The 19,898-nt window shown below is 48.1% G+C and overlaps 1 protein-coding gene across 1 annotated transcript in view; it reads left to right on the top strand.

Moving 5' to 3' along the window:
• LOC127930119 (cAMP-dependent protein kinase type I-beta regulatory subunit-like) overlaps positions 1-19,898 on the top strand; it is a gene marked incomplete at its 5' end in the record, with an annotated part of 160,991 nt that overhangs the window by 39,898 nt on the left and 101,195 nt on the right. Inside the window, one exon of the mRNA XM_052519511.1 lies at positions 12,260-12,321. Coding sequence (XP_052375471.1) covers positions 12,260-12,321 — 62 coding nt within the window. The remainder of the gene's footprint in view (positions 1-12,259; positions 12,322-19,898) is intronic.

The following is a 19,898-nucleotide window of genomic DNA, read 5'->3' as shown; positions in this document are numbered from 1 at the left end:
AGAAGAAAGGCACGCGCCGATATAGCACTGATGTGGCAGTGTGTGTGTGTGTGTGTGTGTGTGTGTGTGTGTGTGTGTGTGTGTGTGTGTGTGTGTGTGTGTGTGTGTGTGTGTGTGTGTGTGTGTGTGTGTGTGTGTGTGTGTGTGTGTGTGTGTGTGTGTGTGTGTGTGTGTGTGTGTGTGTTAAAACAAACAGAAGGGAAAGGACAGAGGAAGAGGAGAATGATGGTATGAAAAACAAAGGACAAAAGAGAGTTGTTTCATCACAAACAGTGTTTTTCCTTCTGCAGTCAATCAGTCCATCAGAGGATGGGGATTGGCAGCGTTCTGTCAGACTGGGAGTGTATCCCATGATGATTATCACATCATGCTGTAGACACTTATAGACATTGTCTGGGGATTTCAGTGAGATATGACAGGGCATTAGTCACCCAACTAGTCAAGTAGGACAATATGAGATTGAAATCAATGAGGAGAGTGGAATCTACTCTAGAGGAATCTACTCTAGTGGAATCTACTCTAGAGGAATCTAGCCTAGTGGAATCTACTCTATTGGAATCTACTCTAGTGGAATCTACTCTAGAGGAATCTAGTCTAGTGGAATCTACTCTATTGGAATCTACTCTAGTGGAATCTACTCTAGAGGAATCTAGTCTAGTGGGATCTAGTCTAGTGGAATCTACTCTAGAGGAATCTACTCCAGTGGAATCTACTCTAGTGGAATCTACTCTAGAGGAATCTAGTCTAGTGGAATCTACTCTAGTGGAATCTACTCTCCTGGAATCTACTCTAGTGGAATCTACGCTAGTGGAATTTAGTTAAGTGGAATCGAGTCTAGTGCAATCTACTCTAGTGGAATTTAGTCTAGTGGAATCTACTCTACTGAAATCTACTCTACTGGAATCTACTCTAGTGGAATCTAGTCTAGTGGAATCTAGTCTAGTGGAATTTAGTCTAGTGGAATCTACTCTAGTGGAATCTACTCTAGTGGAATCTAGTCTAGTGGAATCTAGTCTAGTGGAATCTACTCTAGTGGAATCTAGTCTAGTGGAATCTACTCTAGTGGAATCTAGTCTAGTGGAATCTACTCTAGTGGAATCTAGTCTAGTGGAATCTACTCTAGTGGAATCTAGTCTAGTGGAATCGAGTCTAGTGGAATCTAGTCTAGTGGAATCTAGTCTAGTGGAATCTACTCTAGTGGAATCTAGTCTCGTGGAGTCTACTCTAGTGGAATTTAGTCTAGTGGAATCTAGTCTAGTGGAATCTACTCTAGTGGAATCTAGTCTAATGTAGTCTACTCTAGTGGAATCTAGTCTAGTGGAATCTACTCTAGTGGAATTTAGTCTTGTGGAATCTACTCTAGTGGAATCTACTCTAGTGGAATCTAGTCTAGTGGAATCTAGTCTAGTGGAATCTACTCTAGTGGAATCTAGTCTAGTGGAATCGAGTCTAGTGGAATCTAATCTAGTGGAATCTACTCTAGTGGAATCTAGTCTAGTGGAATCTACTCTAGTGGAATCTAGTCTAGTGGAATCTACTCTAGTGGAATCTAGTCTAGTGGAATCTAGTCTAGTGGAATCTACTCTAGTGGAATCTAGTCTAGTGGAATCTACTCTATTGGAATCTACTCTAGTGGAATCTAGTCTAGTGGAATCTACTCTAGTGGAATCTACTCTAGTGGAATTTAGTCTAGTGGAATCTACTCTACTGAAATCTACTCTACTGGAATCTACTCTACTGGAATCTAGTCTAGTGGAATCTACTCTAGTGGAATTTAGTCTTGTGGAATCTACTCTAGTGGAATCTACTCTAGTGGAATCTAGTCTAGTGGAATCTAGTCTAGTGGAATATACTCTAGTGGAATCTAGTCAAGTGGAATCTAGTCTAGTGGAATCTAGTCTAGTGGAATCTACTCAAGTGGAATCTACTCTAGTGGAATCTAGTCGAGTGAAATCTACTCTAGTGAAATCTACTCTAGAGGAATCTACTCTAGAGGAATCTACTCTAGTGGAATCGACTAGTGGAATCTACTCTAGTGGAATCTAGTCTAGTGGAATCTACTCTAGTGGAATCTAGTTTAGTGGAATCTAGTCTAGTGGAATCTACTCTAGTGGAATCTACTCTAGTGGAATCGACTCTAGTGGAATCTACTCTAGTGGAATCTAGTCTAGTGGAATCTACTCTAGTGGAATCGACTAGTGGAATCTACTCTAGTGGAATCTAGTCTAGTGGAATCTACTCTAGTGGAATCTAGTTTAGTGGAATCTACTCTAGTGGAATCTACTCTAGTGGAATCTACTCTAGTGGAATCTCTATTTCCCCTGCAGAACTGTTCTCAGCTAGAGATGAAGAGATCTAACGATAAATCAGAGAATGAGTTGATGTTGAAACACTGTGTGTGTGTGTGTGTGTGTGTGTGTGTGTGTGTGTGTGTGTGTGTGTGTGTGTGTGTGTGTGTGTGTGTGTGTGTGTGTGTGTGTGTGTGTGTGTGTGTGTGAGAGAGGCATGTATCGCTTACACACCTCCCCTCCACTCTAGCTGGTGACAGGTAGATATTGTGGCTGTGATAGAGGGAGTAGTCTCATCCACTCTCTGCTCATTGATCACACTGGGGACTGGTACGAGGGCTGATAACAGGCCTTTCTGCATTGATTAAACCCTTAACACACCTTCCTGTATGAACTCATTGTACTGTGTAAACGTAATACATGAAGCCATATACCATCATCATCACGTCTTATCAGTTCCCTTGTAGTCTAGTTGATCTACTGCTAGATGCCAGTCAGTCAACCAATGACTGCTCTGAGTTAACTATCTGCTTTAACTTCCTATCACCTACTTCATGCACCATCTACATTGTTGTACACACACACACTGTATTGTGTATTGTCCTGGACAGGTATGTGTGATTTATGGTGTGTGTGTGTGTGTTGTGAAGACAGACAGTGTGTTGTAGAATAGATGCATGTACAGCACTCCGGCCCTAGAGAGTAGAGGTGGGTGGGAGCCTGCCTAGCCCTGCAGTGAAGTCAGAGTTATGTCAGCCAGATAAGAGACTTTACCTCCAGGGGCGACTCTTCCTCATCCTCCCCCCTATCTGTCTGTGACAGGAGCTTTGTCTCCATAGACCACCACCTATCCCTCCATTCCTCTCTGCTCTTTTCTCCCTCCATCCCTCCCTCCCCAGGTTGCAGGTGAACTTCCTGGCCCCTAGTGTTTGGGCGATAGATTCGGTCTCTCTCTCTCTCTGCCTCTCTCTGTCAGAACAGGGCAGCCATTGTTGTGAGGCGCTCTGCGGCGTTCTCCCCCAAGGTTACTGGGCTACAGGGAGGTGAAAGGACACGCTAAGATCAATCACTCAATCTTAAGAAGAAAGGTGATAGATTGAGAGAGTACAGAAAAGGGGGGGTCAGAAGGAGGGTAGAAGAGGCAAAGACACAGAGATAGGAGACATAGAAAAAGAGTAGAGAGACAGACAGAGGAAGTCCGATAGAAAAGAGAGAGGGAGGGAGAAAGTCCGGTAGAGAGAGGGGACATGGAGAGAGATATGGAGGGAGGAAGACCGGTAGAGAGAGTGGACATGGAGAGAGACAGACAGACAGAGGAATGGAGGGAGGGATAGAGACTATTACACAGAGAGAGATATGGAGGGAGGAAGACCGGTAGAGAGAGGGGACATGGAGAGAGACAGACATAGAGGAATGGAGGGAGGGATAGAGACTATTACACAGAGAGAGATATGGAGGGAGGAAGCAAGGGAATTAAAGGAGGCGTTAGGGGAACATAGAGTCCCTTTGATCCTGTCGTCATGGTAACATCGTGGGCATTAGGGCTCCTGAGTGTCGCAGCAGTCTAAGGCACTCCATCTCAGTGCATGAGGTGTCACTGTAGTCCCTGGTTCGAATCCAGGTTGCATCACATCCTGGATGATTGGCCCAGTGTTGGCCGGGGTTGGCCGGGGTACAAAAACATGATTTATTTTAACCGTCTGCTCCCGGCCGAGGGGGCGGAGTCCACCTGGGCTACATTGTATTCTGACAGGTGCTGTCTCTCCTAAACAGAACACTAGGCCTTCAACCCAACATTGCAGACCAAAGTCCAACGTCTGGTCCCGGAACATTCATTTGGCACATTCCATTGGCTGACATCATCGTGGCTGCTCTCTGAGTCTCACACACACACAACGACCAGGTGTTACATGTGACACTGGATAGGTCATAATACACCTAGAAGGTACATGCTGAAGTACTGCATGTCCCAGAGTGTTTAGCTTCCTTGTTTCCAGTGGGGCTGCTGATTGAAAGAAGGTCCATCTCAATAGACTGAAGTAGCTTTGTCTCCTTGTCTCCTTTCCTTCATCTGCACTGACCTGAATAGTCAAAGGAATGACAGCTTTCCCATCCTGTCTTGTTCTGTCACATAGTACGTAGTAAAGAGACGAGGAGAGGATGCCACTTTAGACTATTGAGATACACCCCTACCAGACATCCCCCGGTCAAGGGACTGAGTCCTCGTCCTCTAGAACTCTGATCTAGGATCAGCTGTTGGAAAGTCTTCATAAACAAGCCCCATGTTGTATGTGAGATGGCCACAGATTTGGGATCAGCTGTTGGCTGTGTTGTTGCAGATGTTGTTGTGACTAATCACTACTAAATGGCTTGTAGCTCTCAGGTGCACTGTGGCGTGCCGTGGAGTAGAGTGTGCGGGATGGTGTGTGTTGTTTTTATGTGCTTGCGTATGTATAGGTGGGATGATGGGTGTATCATGTACACATACACACAAATATCTTCTTGTTTTTGATATGTTAGCAGGTTTGTGTGTGTGTGTGTGTGTGTGTGTGTGTGTGTGTGTGTGTGTGTGTGTGTGTGTGTGTGTGTGTGTGTGTGTGTGTGTGTGTGTGTGTGTGTGTGTGTGTGTGTGTGTGTGTGTGTGTGAGTGTGAGTGTGTGTCAGTGGCCAGCCAGCTGGAGATCACAGAGCCACCAGCTGGCCAAATCCACCTTCTCAACACAACTTTTATACACCATCATCACATCATCAAATACCTAGGGAGTCATTCCACCCTCACCTCTACCACCCCCACCACCTCTACCACATCTACCTCTACCACCTCTACCTCTTCCACCCCTACCCTCACCTCCACCTCCACCACCACCTCTGCCCCCACCTCTACCACCACCTCCACCACCCCTCACCTCCACCACCACCTCTACCCCCACCTCTACCACCACCTCTACCCCCACCTCCACCACCCCTACCCTCACCTCCACCACCACCTCTACCCCCACCTCTACCACCACCACCACCCCTCTACCCCTCACCTCCACCACCACCTCCACCACCCCCACCTCCACCACCACCACCTCTACCCCCACCTCCCACCACCTCCCTCCACCCTACCACCTCCACCTCCCCACCACCTCTACCACCACCTCCACCACCCCTACCCTCACCTCCACCTCCACCACCACCTCTACCCCCAACTCCACCACCTCTACCATCACCCCTACCCTCACCTCCACCACCACCCCTACCCTCACCTCCACCACCACCTCTACCCCCACCTCTACCACCACCTCCACCACCTCTACCACCACCACCACCACCTCTACCCCCACCTCTACCACCACCTCTACCACCACCTCCACCACCCATACCCTCACCTCCACCACCACCTCTACCCCCACCTCTACCACCACCTCCACCACCCCTACCCTACCCTCACCTCCACCACCACCTCTACCACCACCTCCACCACCCCTACCCTACCCTCACCTCGACCACCACCACTACCCCCACCTCTACCACCACCTCCACCACCCCTACCCTACCCTCACCTCCACCACCACCTCTACCCCCACCTCTACCACCACCTCCACCACCCCTACCCTACCCTCACCTCCACCACCACCTCTACCCCCACCTCTACCACCACCTCCACCACCCCTACCCTACCCTCACCTCCACCACCACCTCCACCACCCCTACCCTCACCTCCACCACCACCTCTACCCCCACCTCTACCCTCACCTCTACCCCCACCTCTACCACCACCTCCACCACCCCCACCCTCACCTCCACCACCACCTCTACCCCCACCTCTACCCTCACCTCTACCACCACCTCTACCACCACCTCCACCACCCCTACCCTCACCTCCACCACCACCTCTACCCCCACCTCTACCCTCACCTCTACCCCCACCTCTACCACCACCTCTACCCTCACCTCTACCCCCACCTCTACCACCACCTCCACCACCCCTACCCTCACCTCCACCACCACCTCTACCCCTACCCTACCCTCACCTCTACCCCCACCTCTACCCTCTCCTCTACCCTCACCTCTACCCCCACCTCCACCACCACCTCTACCCCTACCCTACCCTCACCTCTACCCCCACCTCTACCCTCTCCTCTACCCCCACCTCTACCCTCACCTCCACCACCACCTCTACCCTGTACCTTTGATATCACAGCTCCTTTGTTACCTCTACCCTCACCTATATACCCCCACCCTACCCTCACCTCCACCACCACCTCTGATTAAATAGATACCCTATACCCCTACCCTACCCTCACCTCCACCACCACCTCTACCCCCACCTCTACCCTCTCCTCTACCCCCACCTCTACCCTCACCTCCACCACCACCTCTACCCCCACCTCTACCCTCTCCTCTACCCCCACCTCTACCCTCACCTCCACCACCACCTCTACCCCCACCTCTACCCTCTCCTCTACCCCCACCTCTACCCTCACCTCCACCACCACCTCTACCCCTACCCTACCCTCACCTCCACCACCACCTCTACCCTCTCCTCTACCCTCACCTCCACCACCACCTCTACCCTCACCTCTACCCCCACCTCTACCCTCACCTCCACCACCACCTGTGGCTCTGTATCTTTGATATCCAGCTTCTTTGTTATTGTTATTATATATGTATTATATATTTAATATTAGACTGATGGTATGCAGCTGATTAAATAGATACATATGCCCAAGGGAGGGAGGCAAATACAGGGTGAGGGAAAGGGCGAGAGTAAGATAAAAAGATAGGGAGGGATGGATATTTTCCTGTCCCTGCCCATCCCACTAGCTTTTATCTACGAAATGAACCATCACCATGCATTTAAACAACCTATTTATTGTGCTGCAGAACTAACCAACACAATGCATTTAAACGACCCATTGAGTGTGTTGCCAACCTGGACTCATGAGTGGACGTAATATAGTAAATGTAAATCTATCTATCAATTTATGTTACGTTTTATATAGCACGCATTTATTTGTGGATGTCCATCATTATTTTGTATGATATATTACGAATTGCAATTCATAAAATATGTTACAAATTTGCAATAGGTATGATTTTTTTATGAATTCCAATTTTTGGGGGCTAATGTTAGCTAGGTGTCTAGGTGGCTAACGTTAGCTGGGCTAGGGGTAAAGGTTAGGGTTAAGGTTAAGGCTTAGGAGTTAGGTTAAAGGGTTAAGGTTAGGGTTAGGGGAAAGGTTAGCTAACATGCTAAATAGTTGCAAAGTAGCTAAAAGTTATAAGTAGTTGCAAAGTTGCTAATTAACTTTTATTTAACTAGGCAAGTCAGTCAGATCTAGCAACGTTTCGGTTACTGGCCCAATGCTCTAACCACTAACCCTTGTCCACTTGGAGACACCAGTTAGTCCTCTCACTCAAACCCTTGTCCACTTGGAGACACCAGTTAGTCCTCTCACTCAAACCCTTGTCCACTTGGAGACACCAGTTAGTCCTCTCACTCAAACCCTTGTCCACTTGGAGACACCAGTTAGTCCTCTCACTCAAACCCTTGTCCACTTGGAGACACCAGTTAGTCCTCTCACTCAAACCCTTGTCCACTTGGAGACACCAGTTAGTCCTCTCACTCAAACCCTTGTCCACTTGGAGACACCAGTTAGTCCTCTCACTCAAACCCTTGTCCACTTGGAGACACCAGTTAGTCCTCTCACTCAAACCCTTGTCCACTTGGAGACACCAGTTAGTCCTCTCACTCAAACCCTTGTCCACTTGGAGACACCAGTTAGTCCTCTCACTCAAACCCTTGTCCACTTGGAGACACCAGTTAGTCCTCTCACTCAAACCCTTGTCCACTTGGAGACACCAGTTAGTCCTCTCACTCAAACCCTTGTCATTTGTTTGTCTTATGTTGCACCTACTCCACATTTTCCAGGAGTATTTGTATCATGTTAATGAATGTACAGTATCCAGAGTATTTTCACATTTCATTGTCAAAAAAATGTGTTGAAAAGTACAGTAAATGTAAAATGCTCATGAAATCAACACAACAGCGTAATGTTTGTATTCAGTCTTGTCAGGTCAACTGTTGTGTCCTCACCTTTTATCTTTATTTATTTTTATTTAACCTTTATTTAACTAGGCATGTCAGTTAAGAACAAATTCTTATTTACAATGATGGCCTACCCCGGCCAAACCCTAAACTGGCCTCCTAATGGGACTCCCAATCATTGTGATACAGCCTGGAATCGAACCAGGGTCTGTAGTGATGTCTCTAGCACTGCAGGGTCTGTAGTGATGCCTCTAGAGATGCAGTGCCTTAGACCTCAGGTCTAATCATTTTCCCATAATCTCAGAACAGTTCCCTTTTGATTCCTACCATGATTATGCATAGCATATGCTTTTCATTTCTCTTCTTTAAGAAACATTTCAATTAATCCCTATGCATATAGGCCAATTCCCATGAGTGTAAAGGAGTAACCTTCTGTCTTATATAACCATACCAAACGTAACATATCATACTACTTTTACGTTTACTATGTTACGTCTAGTCTATGATACCAGGCTGGTGCTGCAGAGTCACGCCTCAGTTTCCTCATGTGGCTCTGAACACAGACACACACACACATACACTGTTAAAATGTACCAGCTGCAACAAACAGGTTTTTTAGTTTTGTTCAGCCACTCTTTTAGACAGTCAGTAGTTTCAGCTGCTCCTTTGATGGCGTGGTGCACAACAAGCAGAACAAGCCACAACACCCACGCAGACCTATTAGGCCTATCCCACAACAGGGCTCTCAACAGAGGGGTATTGACTTGGTAGTGACACAGGCCAGGACATACCACTGGGTGGAGGTGAAGGTGGGGGTGGAGGAGGACTGGGGGACCTAAACAGGACAGACCACTGGTGGGAGGTGGAGGGTGAGGAGGTGGAGGAGGACTGGGGGCCCTAAACAGGACAGACCACTGGAGGGTGAGGAGGTGGAGGGTGAGGAGGTGGAGGAGGGTTGGTGGTCCTAAACAGGACAGGCCACTGGGAGGTGGAGGGTGAGGAGGTGGAGGAGGGCTGGTGGTCCTCAACAGGACAGACCACTGGGGGTGAGGAGGTGGAGGAGGGGGAGGAGGTGGAGGAGGGTTGGTGGTCCTCAACAGGACAGACCACTGGGGGTGAGGAGGTGGAGGGGGAGGAGGTGGAGGAGGGTTGGTGGTCCTCAACAGGACAGACCACTGGGGGTGAGGAGGTGGAGGAGGGTTGGTGGTCCTCAACAGGACAGACCACTGGGGGGTGAGGAGGTGGAGGTTGAGGAGGTGGAGGAGGGTTGGTGGTCCTCAACAGGACAGACCACTGGAGGGTGAGGAGGTGGAGGAGGTGGAGGAGGGTTGGTGTCTTCAACAGGACAGGCCACTGGGAGGTGAGGAGGTGGAGGGTGAGGAGGTGGAGGAGGGTTGGTGGTCCTCAACAGGACAGACCACTGGGGGGTGAGGAGGTGGAGGAGGGTTGGTGGTCCTCAACAGGACAGACCACTGGGGGGTGAGGAGGTGGAGGTGGAGGAGGTGGAGGAGGGCTGGTGGTCCTCAACAGGACAGACCACTGGAGGGTGAGGAGGTGGAGGAGGTGGAGGAGGGTTGGTGTCTTCAACAGGACAGGCCACTGGGAGGTGAGGAGGTGGAGGTGAAGGAGGGTTGGTGTCCTCAACAGGACAGACCACTGGGGGGTGAGGAGGTGGAGGGGGGAGGAGGGTTGGTGTCCTCAACAGGACAGACCACTGGGGGGTGAGGAGGGGAGGAGGGTTGGTGGTCCTCAACAGGACAGACCACTGGGGGGTGAGGAGGTGGAGGAGGGTTGGTGGTCCTCAACAGGACAGACCACTGGGGGTGAGGAGGTGGAGGAGGGTTGGTGTCCTCAACAGGACAGACCACTGGGGGGTGAGGAGATGGAGGGGGAGGAGGTGGAGGAGGGTTGGTGGTCCTCAACAGGACAGACCACTGGGGGGTGAGGAGGTGGAGGGGGGAGGTGGAGGAGGCTTGGTGGTCCTCAACAGGACAGACCACTGGGGGTGAGGAGGTGGAGGGTTGGTGGTCCTCAGGAGGTGGAGGGGGTTGGTGGTCCTCAACAGGACAGACCACTGGGGGGTGAGGAGGTGGAGGGGAGGAGGTGGAGGAGGGTTGGTGGTCCTCAACAGGACAGACCACTGGGGGGTGAGGAGGTGGAGGAGGGTTGGTGGTCCTCAACAGGACAGACCACTGGGGGTGAGGAGGGAGAGGAGGGTTGGTGGTCCTCAACAGGACAGACCACTGGGGGTGAGGAGGTGGAGGAGGGTGGAGGAGGGTTGGTGGTCCTCAACAGGACAGACCACTGGGGGGTGAGGAGGTGGAGGAGGGTTGGTGGTCCTCAACAGGACAGACCACTGGGGGGTGAGGAGGTGGAGGAGGAGGTGGAGGAGGGTTGGTGGTCCTCAACAGGACAGACCACTGGGGGGTGAGGAGGTGGAGGGGAGGAGGTGGAGGAGGGTTGGTGGTCCTCAACAGGACAGACCACTGGGGGTGAGGAGGTGGAGGGGAGGAGGTGGAGGAGGGTTGGTGGTCCTCAACAGGACAGACCACTGGGGGTGAGGAGGTGGAGGGGAGGAGGTGGAGGAGGGTTGGTGGTCCTCAACAGGACAGACCACTGGGGGTGAGGAGGTGGAGGGAGAGGAGGTGGAGGAGGGTTGGTGGTCCTCAACAGGACAGACCACTGGGGGGTGAGGAGGTGGAGGGGGAGGAGGGTTGGTGGTCCTCAACAGGACAGACCACTGGGGGGTGAGGAGGTGGAGGGGGAGGAGGTGGAGGAGGGTTGGTGTCCTCAACAGGACAGACCACTGGGGGTGAGGAGGTGGAGGGAGGAGGTGGAGGAGGGTTGGTGGTCCTCAACAGGACAGACCACTGGGGGTGAGGAGGTGGAGGAGGGTTGGTGGTCCTCAACAGGACAGACCACTGGGGGGTGAGGAGGTGGAGGAGGGTTGAGTTGTACAGTATGATCCTCTCTCTGCCCCCTCCACCTGTCAACATTACAGTTGTGTCTGGGTGGTAGGCAGCTACACTATTTCAAAAATAATCATTTGCATGTCTGAGTGACTGCATTCCTGTTCTTACTGTATGTGGTGGACTCAGGATGTGTGTTGGACGCTGCAGTGTTGATGACAGAGTTCCAGATGGATTGTGGGAGCTGATGTGGTGATGATGATGATGGTGTTGGCGATGAAGGGTTAGCGGTTTGCTTGTCCAGGTGTGTGTTGGAAGTGTTTGGGCTGGGGCTGAGGTGTTGTGTGTGTGTCCGGGTCATGCAGAGTTCTCTGGGCTGTGTGTGTGTGTGTGTGTGTGTGTGTGTGTGTGTGTGTGTGTGTGTGTGTGTGTGTGTGTGTGTGTGTGTGTGTGTGTGTGTGTGTGTGTGTGTGTGTGTGTGTGTGTGTGTGTGTGTGTGTGTGTGGCTGCCGTGTTTGTTTGCAGCCTGATCCCCTTCATAAAGGACTGAGATGAGAGCACTAACGGCTGTGTTGAAGGCTGCTCTTTCTCCAATGTCACACATCACTGGTGGAAAACACTTCTATGTTGAGGGGTGTGTGTGACGGACAAATGGCAATACTAACCATTGTTTTCTCTCTCTCTCTCTCTCTCTCTCTCTCTCTCTCTCTCTCTCTCTCTCTCTCTCTCTCTCTCTCTCTCTCTCTCTCTCTCTCTCTCTGTCTCTCTGTCTCTGTCTCTCTCTCTCTCTGTCTCTCTCTCTCTCTCTCTCTCTCTCTCTCTCTCTCTCTCTCTCTCTCTCTCTCTCTCTCTCTCTCTCTCTCTCTCTCTCTCTCTCTCTGTCTCTCTCTCTCTCTCTCTCTCTCTCTCTCTCTCTCTCTCTCTCTCTCTCTCTCTCTCTCTCTCTCTCTCTCTCTCTCTCTCTCTCTCTCTCTCTCTCTCTCTCTCTCTCTCTCTCTCTCTCTCTCTCTCTCTCTTTCTCATAGTGACATATTTGATGCCATGTTCCCTGTCATGCACATTGCGGGAGAGACAGTTATTCAGCAAGGTTTGTGAACATAATGTATAATGTGTTAACCTCTAGCGTCGAGCAATCCCGTATCCGGGAGCGTAATCATAGCCTCAAGCTCATTACCATAACGCAACGTTAACTATTCATGAAAATCGCAAATGAAATGAAATAAATATATTCACTCACAAGCTTAGCCTTTTGTTAACAACACTGTCATCTCAGATTGTCAAAATATGCTTTTCAACCATAGCTACACAAGCATTTGTGTAAGAGTATTGATAGCCTAGCATAGCATTAAGCCTAGCATTCAGCAGGCCTCATTTTTAAAAAAACAAGAAAAGCATTCAAATAAAATAATTTACCTTTGAAGAACTTCGGATGTTTTCAATGAGGAGACTCTCAGTTAGATAGCAAATGTTCAGTTTTTCCAAAAATATTATTTGTGTAGGAGAAATCGCTCCGTTTTGTTCATCACGTTTGGCTAAGAAAAAAAAACAGAAAATTCAGTCATTACAACACCAAACTTTTTTTCCAAATTAACTCCATAATATTGACAGAAACATGGCAAACGTTGTTTAGAATCAATCCTCAAGGTGTTTTCACATATCTCTTTGATGATAAATCATTTGTGGCAGTTGGGTTTCTCCTCGGAAGCAAATGGAAAAATACACGCAGCTGGAGATTGCGCAATAATTGTGACGGAGGACACCAAGCGAGCACCTGGTAGATGTAGTGTAAAATGGTCAATCTTCCAATGATATGCCTACAAATACGTCACAATGCTGCAGACACCTTGGGGAAACGACAGAAAGTGTAAGCTCATTCCCTGGCGCATTCACAGCCATATAAGGAGACATTGGAACACAGCACCTTCAGAATCTGGGGCATTTCCTGTTTGAAATTTCATCTTGGTTTCGCCTGTAGCATCAGTTCTGTGGCACTCACAGATAATATCTTTGCAGTTTTGGAAACATCAGTGTTTTCTTTCCAAAGCTGTCAATTATATGCATAGTCGAGCATCTTTTCGTGACAAAATATCTTGTTTAAAACGGGAACGTTTTTTTATCCAAAAATTAAAAGAGCGCCCCCTATATCGAAGAAGTTAACTCTGTAATACACACATGTACAGAACACATAGTAGACCTATTGTACACACTGAAACTACTGAAATGACCACACACACACACACACACACACACACACACACAGACTGTAGTACTGACTGTACTCCCTCTCTTTCTACCAGATGTCAGTGTGACTTCTTCCAAGTCTGACGGTTGTCACTAGTTACCACAGCCACAAAGTATGAATTGGCCTTATCTGTAAAATTCATGAAAACAAAATGAAAACCATTCTTGCTTTAATTTAAGGTTAGTGTTAGGCATAAGGTTAGCAGTGTGATTAAGGTTAGGGTTAGGTTTAAAATCAGATTTTAAGAAGATGCTTTTTAGAAAAAGGCAGGGCCTTGTGGCTGTGCCAGCTAGTAACGACCCAGTCTAAGCGCAGCTGTCCAAGGTCTCAGTCTAGACATCCCATAGCCTTTCACGTTAAACAGAGACAATCTGGGTTCCCTATCGAACACAGACTCACAGACAAACACACACAATCACACTTACTGTAACCTCACACACTCACAGACAAACACACACACGTAACCACACACTTACTGTAACCTCACACACACAGATAGACACAAACACACATAACCACACTTACTGTAACCTCACACACATACAGACAGACACAAACACACATAACCACACTTACTGTAACCTCACACACATACAGACAGACACAAACACACATAACCACACTTACTGTAACCTCACACACATACAGACAGACACAAACACACATAACCACACTTACTGTAACCTCACACACATACAGACAGACAGACACAAACACACATAACCACACTTACTGTAACCTCACACACACATACAGACAGACACAAACACACATAACCACACTTACTGTAACCTCACACACATACAGACAGACACAAACACACGTAACCACACTTACTGTAACCTCACACACACATACAGACAGACACAAACACACATAACCACACACTTACTGTAACCTCACACACACATACAGACAGACACAAACACACATAACCACACTTACTGTAACCTCACACACACACAGACAGACACAAACACACATAACCACACTTACTGTAACCTCACACACAGACAGACACAAACACACATAACCACACTTACTGTAACCTCACACACACACAGACAGACACAAACACACATAACCACACTTACTGTAACCTCACACACACACAGACAGACACAAACACACATAACCACACTTACTGTAACCTCACACACACACACAGAGACACAAACACACATAACCACACTTACTGTAACCTCACACACACAGAGACAGACACAAACACACATAACCACACTTACTGTAACCTCACACACACACAGAGACAGACACAAACACACATAACCACACTTACTGTAACCTCACACACACACAGACAGACAGACACAAACACACATAACCACACTTACTGTAACCTCACACACACACAGACAGACACAAACACACATAACCACACTTACTGTAACCTCACACACACAGAGACAGACACAAACACACATAACCACACTTACTGTAACCTCACACACACAGAGACAGACACAAACACACATAACCACACTTACTGTAACCTCACACACACACAGACAGACACAAACACACATAACCACACTTACTGTAACCTCACACACACACAGAGACAGACACAAACACACATAACCACACTTACTGTAACCTCACCTCACACACACAGAACCTCACAGACACAAACACACATAACCACACTTACTGTAACCTCACACACACAGAGACAGACACAAACACACATAACCACACTTACTGTAACCTCACACACACACAGAGACAGACACAAACACACATAACCACACTTACTGTAACCTCACACACACAGAGACAGACACAAACACACATAACCACACTTACTGTAACCTCACACACACAGAGACAGACACAAACACACATAACCACACTTACTGTAACCTCACACACACACAGAGACAGACACAAACACACATAACCACACTTACTGTAACCTCACACACACACAGAGACAGACACAAACACACATAACCACACTTACTGTAACCTCACACACACAGACAGAGACACAAACACACATAACCACACTTACTGTAACCTCACACACACAGAGACAGACACAAACACACATAACCACACTTACTGTAACCTCACACACACAGAGACAGACACAAACACACATAACCACACTTACTGTAACCTCACACACACAGAGACAGACACAAACACACATAACCACACTTACTGTAACCTCACACACACAGAGACAGACACAAACACACATAACCACACTTACTGTAACCTCACACACACAGAGACAGACACAAACACACATAACCACACTTACTGTAACCTCACACACACAGAGACAGACACAAACACACATAACCACACTTACTGTAACCTCACACACACACAGACAGACACAAACACACATAACCACACTTACTGTAACCTCACACACACACAGAGACAGACACAAACACACATAACCACACTTACTGTAACCTCACACACACACAGAGACAGACACAAACACACATAACCACACTTACTGTAACCTCACACACACACAGAGACAGACACAAACACACATAACCACACTTACTGTAACCTCACACACACACAGAGACAGACACAAACACACATAACCACACTTACTGTAACCTCACACACACACAGAGACAGACACAAACACACATAACCACACTTACTGTAACCTCACACACACACACAGACAGACACAAACACACATAACCACACTTACTGTAACCTCACACACACACAGAGACAGACACAAACACACATAACCACACTTACTGTAACCTCACACACACAGAGACAGACACAAACACACATAACCACACTTACTGTAACCTCACACACACAGAGACAGACACAAACACACATAACCACACTTACTGTAACCTCACACACACAGACAGACACAAACACACATAACCACACTTACTGTAACCTCACACACACAGAGACAGACACAAACACACATAACCACACTTACTGTAACCTCACACACACACAGAGACAGACACAAACACACATAACCACACTTACTGTAACCTCACACACACAGAGACAGACACAAACACACATAACCACACTTACTGTAACCTCACACACACACAGAGACAGACACAAACACACATAACCACACTTACTGTAACCTCACACACACACAGAGACAGACACAAACACACATAACCACACTTACTGTAACCTCACACACACACAGAGACAGACACAAACACACATAACCACACTTACTGTAACCTCACACACACACAGAGACAGACACAAACACACATAACCACACTTACTGTAACCTCACACACACACAGACGGACACAAACACACATAACCACACTTACTGTAACCTCACACACACACAGAGACAGACACAAACACACATAACCACACTTACTGTAACCTCACACACACACAGAGACAGACACAAACACACATAACCACACTTACTGTAACCTCACACACACAGAGACAGACACAAACACACATAACCACACTTACTGTAACCTCACACACACACAGAGACAGACACAAACACACATAACCACACTTACTGTAACCTCACACACACACAGAGACAGACACAAACACACATAACCACACTTACTGTAACCTCACACACACACAGAGACAGACACAAACACACATAACCACACTTACTGTAACCTCACACACACACAGAGACAGACACAAACACAAACCACACATAACCTCACACACACAGAGACAGACACAAACACACATAACCACACTTACTGTAACCTCACACACACACAGAGACAGACACAAACACACATAACCACACTTACTGTAACCTCACACACACAGAGACAGACACAAACACACATAACCACACTTACTGTAACCTCACACACACAGAGACAGACACAAACACACATAACCACACTTACTGTAACCTCACACACACACAGAGACAGACACAAACACACATAACCACACTTACTGTAACCTCACACACACAGAGACAGACAAACACACAAACACACATAACCACACACAAACACACATAACTGTAACCTCACACACACAGAGACAGACACAAACACACATAACCACACTTACTGTAACCTCACACACACACAGAGACAGACACAAACACACATAACCACACTTACTGTAACCTCACACACACACAGAGACAGACACAAACACACATAACCACACTTACTGTAACCTCACACACACAGAGACAAACACAAACACACATAACCACACTGTAACCTCACACACACAGGACAGACACAAAGGGAGTAACCAGTGGGGAAGTAAGACAGAGAGGCAGTGGGGAAGGGAGAGACATAACAGTAACCTCAGGTGGAGACAGACACAAACACACATAACCACACTTACTGTAACACACAAGGGAAGGGACAGAACCAGGCAGTGGGGAAGGGAGACAGAGACAGACACAAAAGAGGCAGTGGGGAACCACAGAGAGAGAGGCAGAACAAACACAGAACCACACTTACTGAAGGGACAGACAGAGACAGACACAAACACACATAACAGTGGGGTAACCTCACAGAGACAGAGAGACACAAACACACATAACCAGGGACTGGGGAAGGGAAACAGAGAGAGGCAGTGGGGAAGGGAGACAGAGACAGGCAGTGGGGAAGGAGAGACAGAAGGGAGAGGCAGTGGGGAAGGGAACCTCACACAACAGAGACAGACACAAACACAGTAACAAGGGAGACAGAGAGACAGCAGTGGGGAAGGGAGAGAGGCAGTGGGGAAGGGACACAGAGAACAGTGGGGAAGGGAGACAGAACAGAGGCAGTGGGGAAGGGAGACAGAGACAGACAGACAGGCAGTAACCACACTACTGGGAAGGGAGACACAGAGAGGCAGTGGGGAGGGAGGACACAAAGGGAGACACAGAACCACAGGCAGTAACCTCAAGGGAGAGAGAGAAACACAAGGGAGACAGAGAGACAGACACAGGCAGTGGGTAAGGGAGACAGAGAGAGACAGTGGGGAAGGGAGACATAACCAGAGGCAGGGGGAAAGACAGACAGAGACAGGAGAGACAGAGGCAGTGGGGAAGGGAGACAGAGAGAGAGAGCAGGCAGTGGGGAAGGGAGACACAGAGAGGCAGAGGGAGAGAGGAGGCAGTGGGGAAGGGAGACATAACCACAAGGGAGACAGAGACACAGAGGGGAAGGGAGACAGAAACACATAGCAGAGAAGGGAGAGAGACACAAACACACATAACCAAGGGAGACAGAGAAGAGACAGACACAGTGGGGAAGGGAGAGACTGTAACCTCAGGCAGTGGGAAGACAGAAACACACATAACCACACACTGTAACCTCAAGGGAGACAGAGACAAACACAGTGGGGAACTGGAGAGACAGACACAAACACACATAACCACACTTACTGTAACCTCACAAGGAGAGAGAGACACAGTTAACCAACACTGAACCTCAGAGACACAGTGGGGAACAAACACACATAACCACACTTACTGTAACCTCACACACACACAGAGGGGAACAAACACACATAACCACACTTACTGAAGGGAGACACAGAGGACAGACACAAACACACATAACCACACTTACTGTAACCCCAAGGGACAGAGACAGACACAAACACACATAACCAAGGGAAGGCACACAGGCAGAGACAGACACAAACACACATAACCAGTGGGGAACCTCACACACACAGAGACAGACACAAACACAGATAACCACACTGGGGTAACCTAACCACACAGAGACAGACAAAACACAATAACCCAGTGGGGACAGGGACAGAGACAGACACAAACACACATAACCACACTTACTGTAACCTCACACACACAGGACACAAACACACATAACCACACTTTACTGTAACCTCACACACACAGAGACAGACACAAACACACATAACCAACTGTAACCTCACAACACAGAGACAGACAGTAACCACACTTACTGTAACCTCACACACACAGAGACAGACACAAACACACATAACCACACTTACTGGGAAGGGAGAGACAGACACAAACACACATAACCACACTTACTGTAACCTCACACACAGAGACAGACACAAACACACATAACCACACTTACTGTAACCTCACACACACAGAGACAGACACAAACACACATAACCACACTGGGGTAACCTCACACACACAGAGACAGACACAAACACACATAACCACACTGGGGTAACCTCACACACACAGAGACAGACACAAACACACATAACCACACACTGTAACCTCACACACACAGACAGACACAGGGAGACACATAACCACACACTGTAACCTCACACACACACAGAGACAGAACAAACAGACATAACCACACTTAGTAACCACACATACAGCACAAACACACATAACCACACTTACTGTGGGACACAAACACACATAACCACACTTACTGAACCTCACACAC

The sequence above is a fragment of the Oncorhynchus keta genome, chromosome 5 (genome assembly GCF_023373465.1).
Source record: "Oncorhynchus keta strain PuntledgeMale-10-30-2019 chromosome 5, Oket_V2, whole genome shotgun sequence".
Taxonomy (NCBI): Eukaryota; Metazoa; Chordata; class Actinopteri; order Salmoniformes; family Salmonidae; genus Oncorhynchus; species Oncorhynchus keta.
Note: the sequence above shows the minus strand (reverse complement) of the source record. Positions and strands in the feature narration are given on the sequence as shown.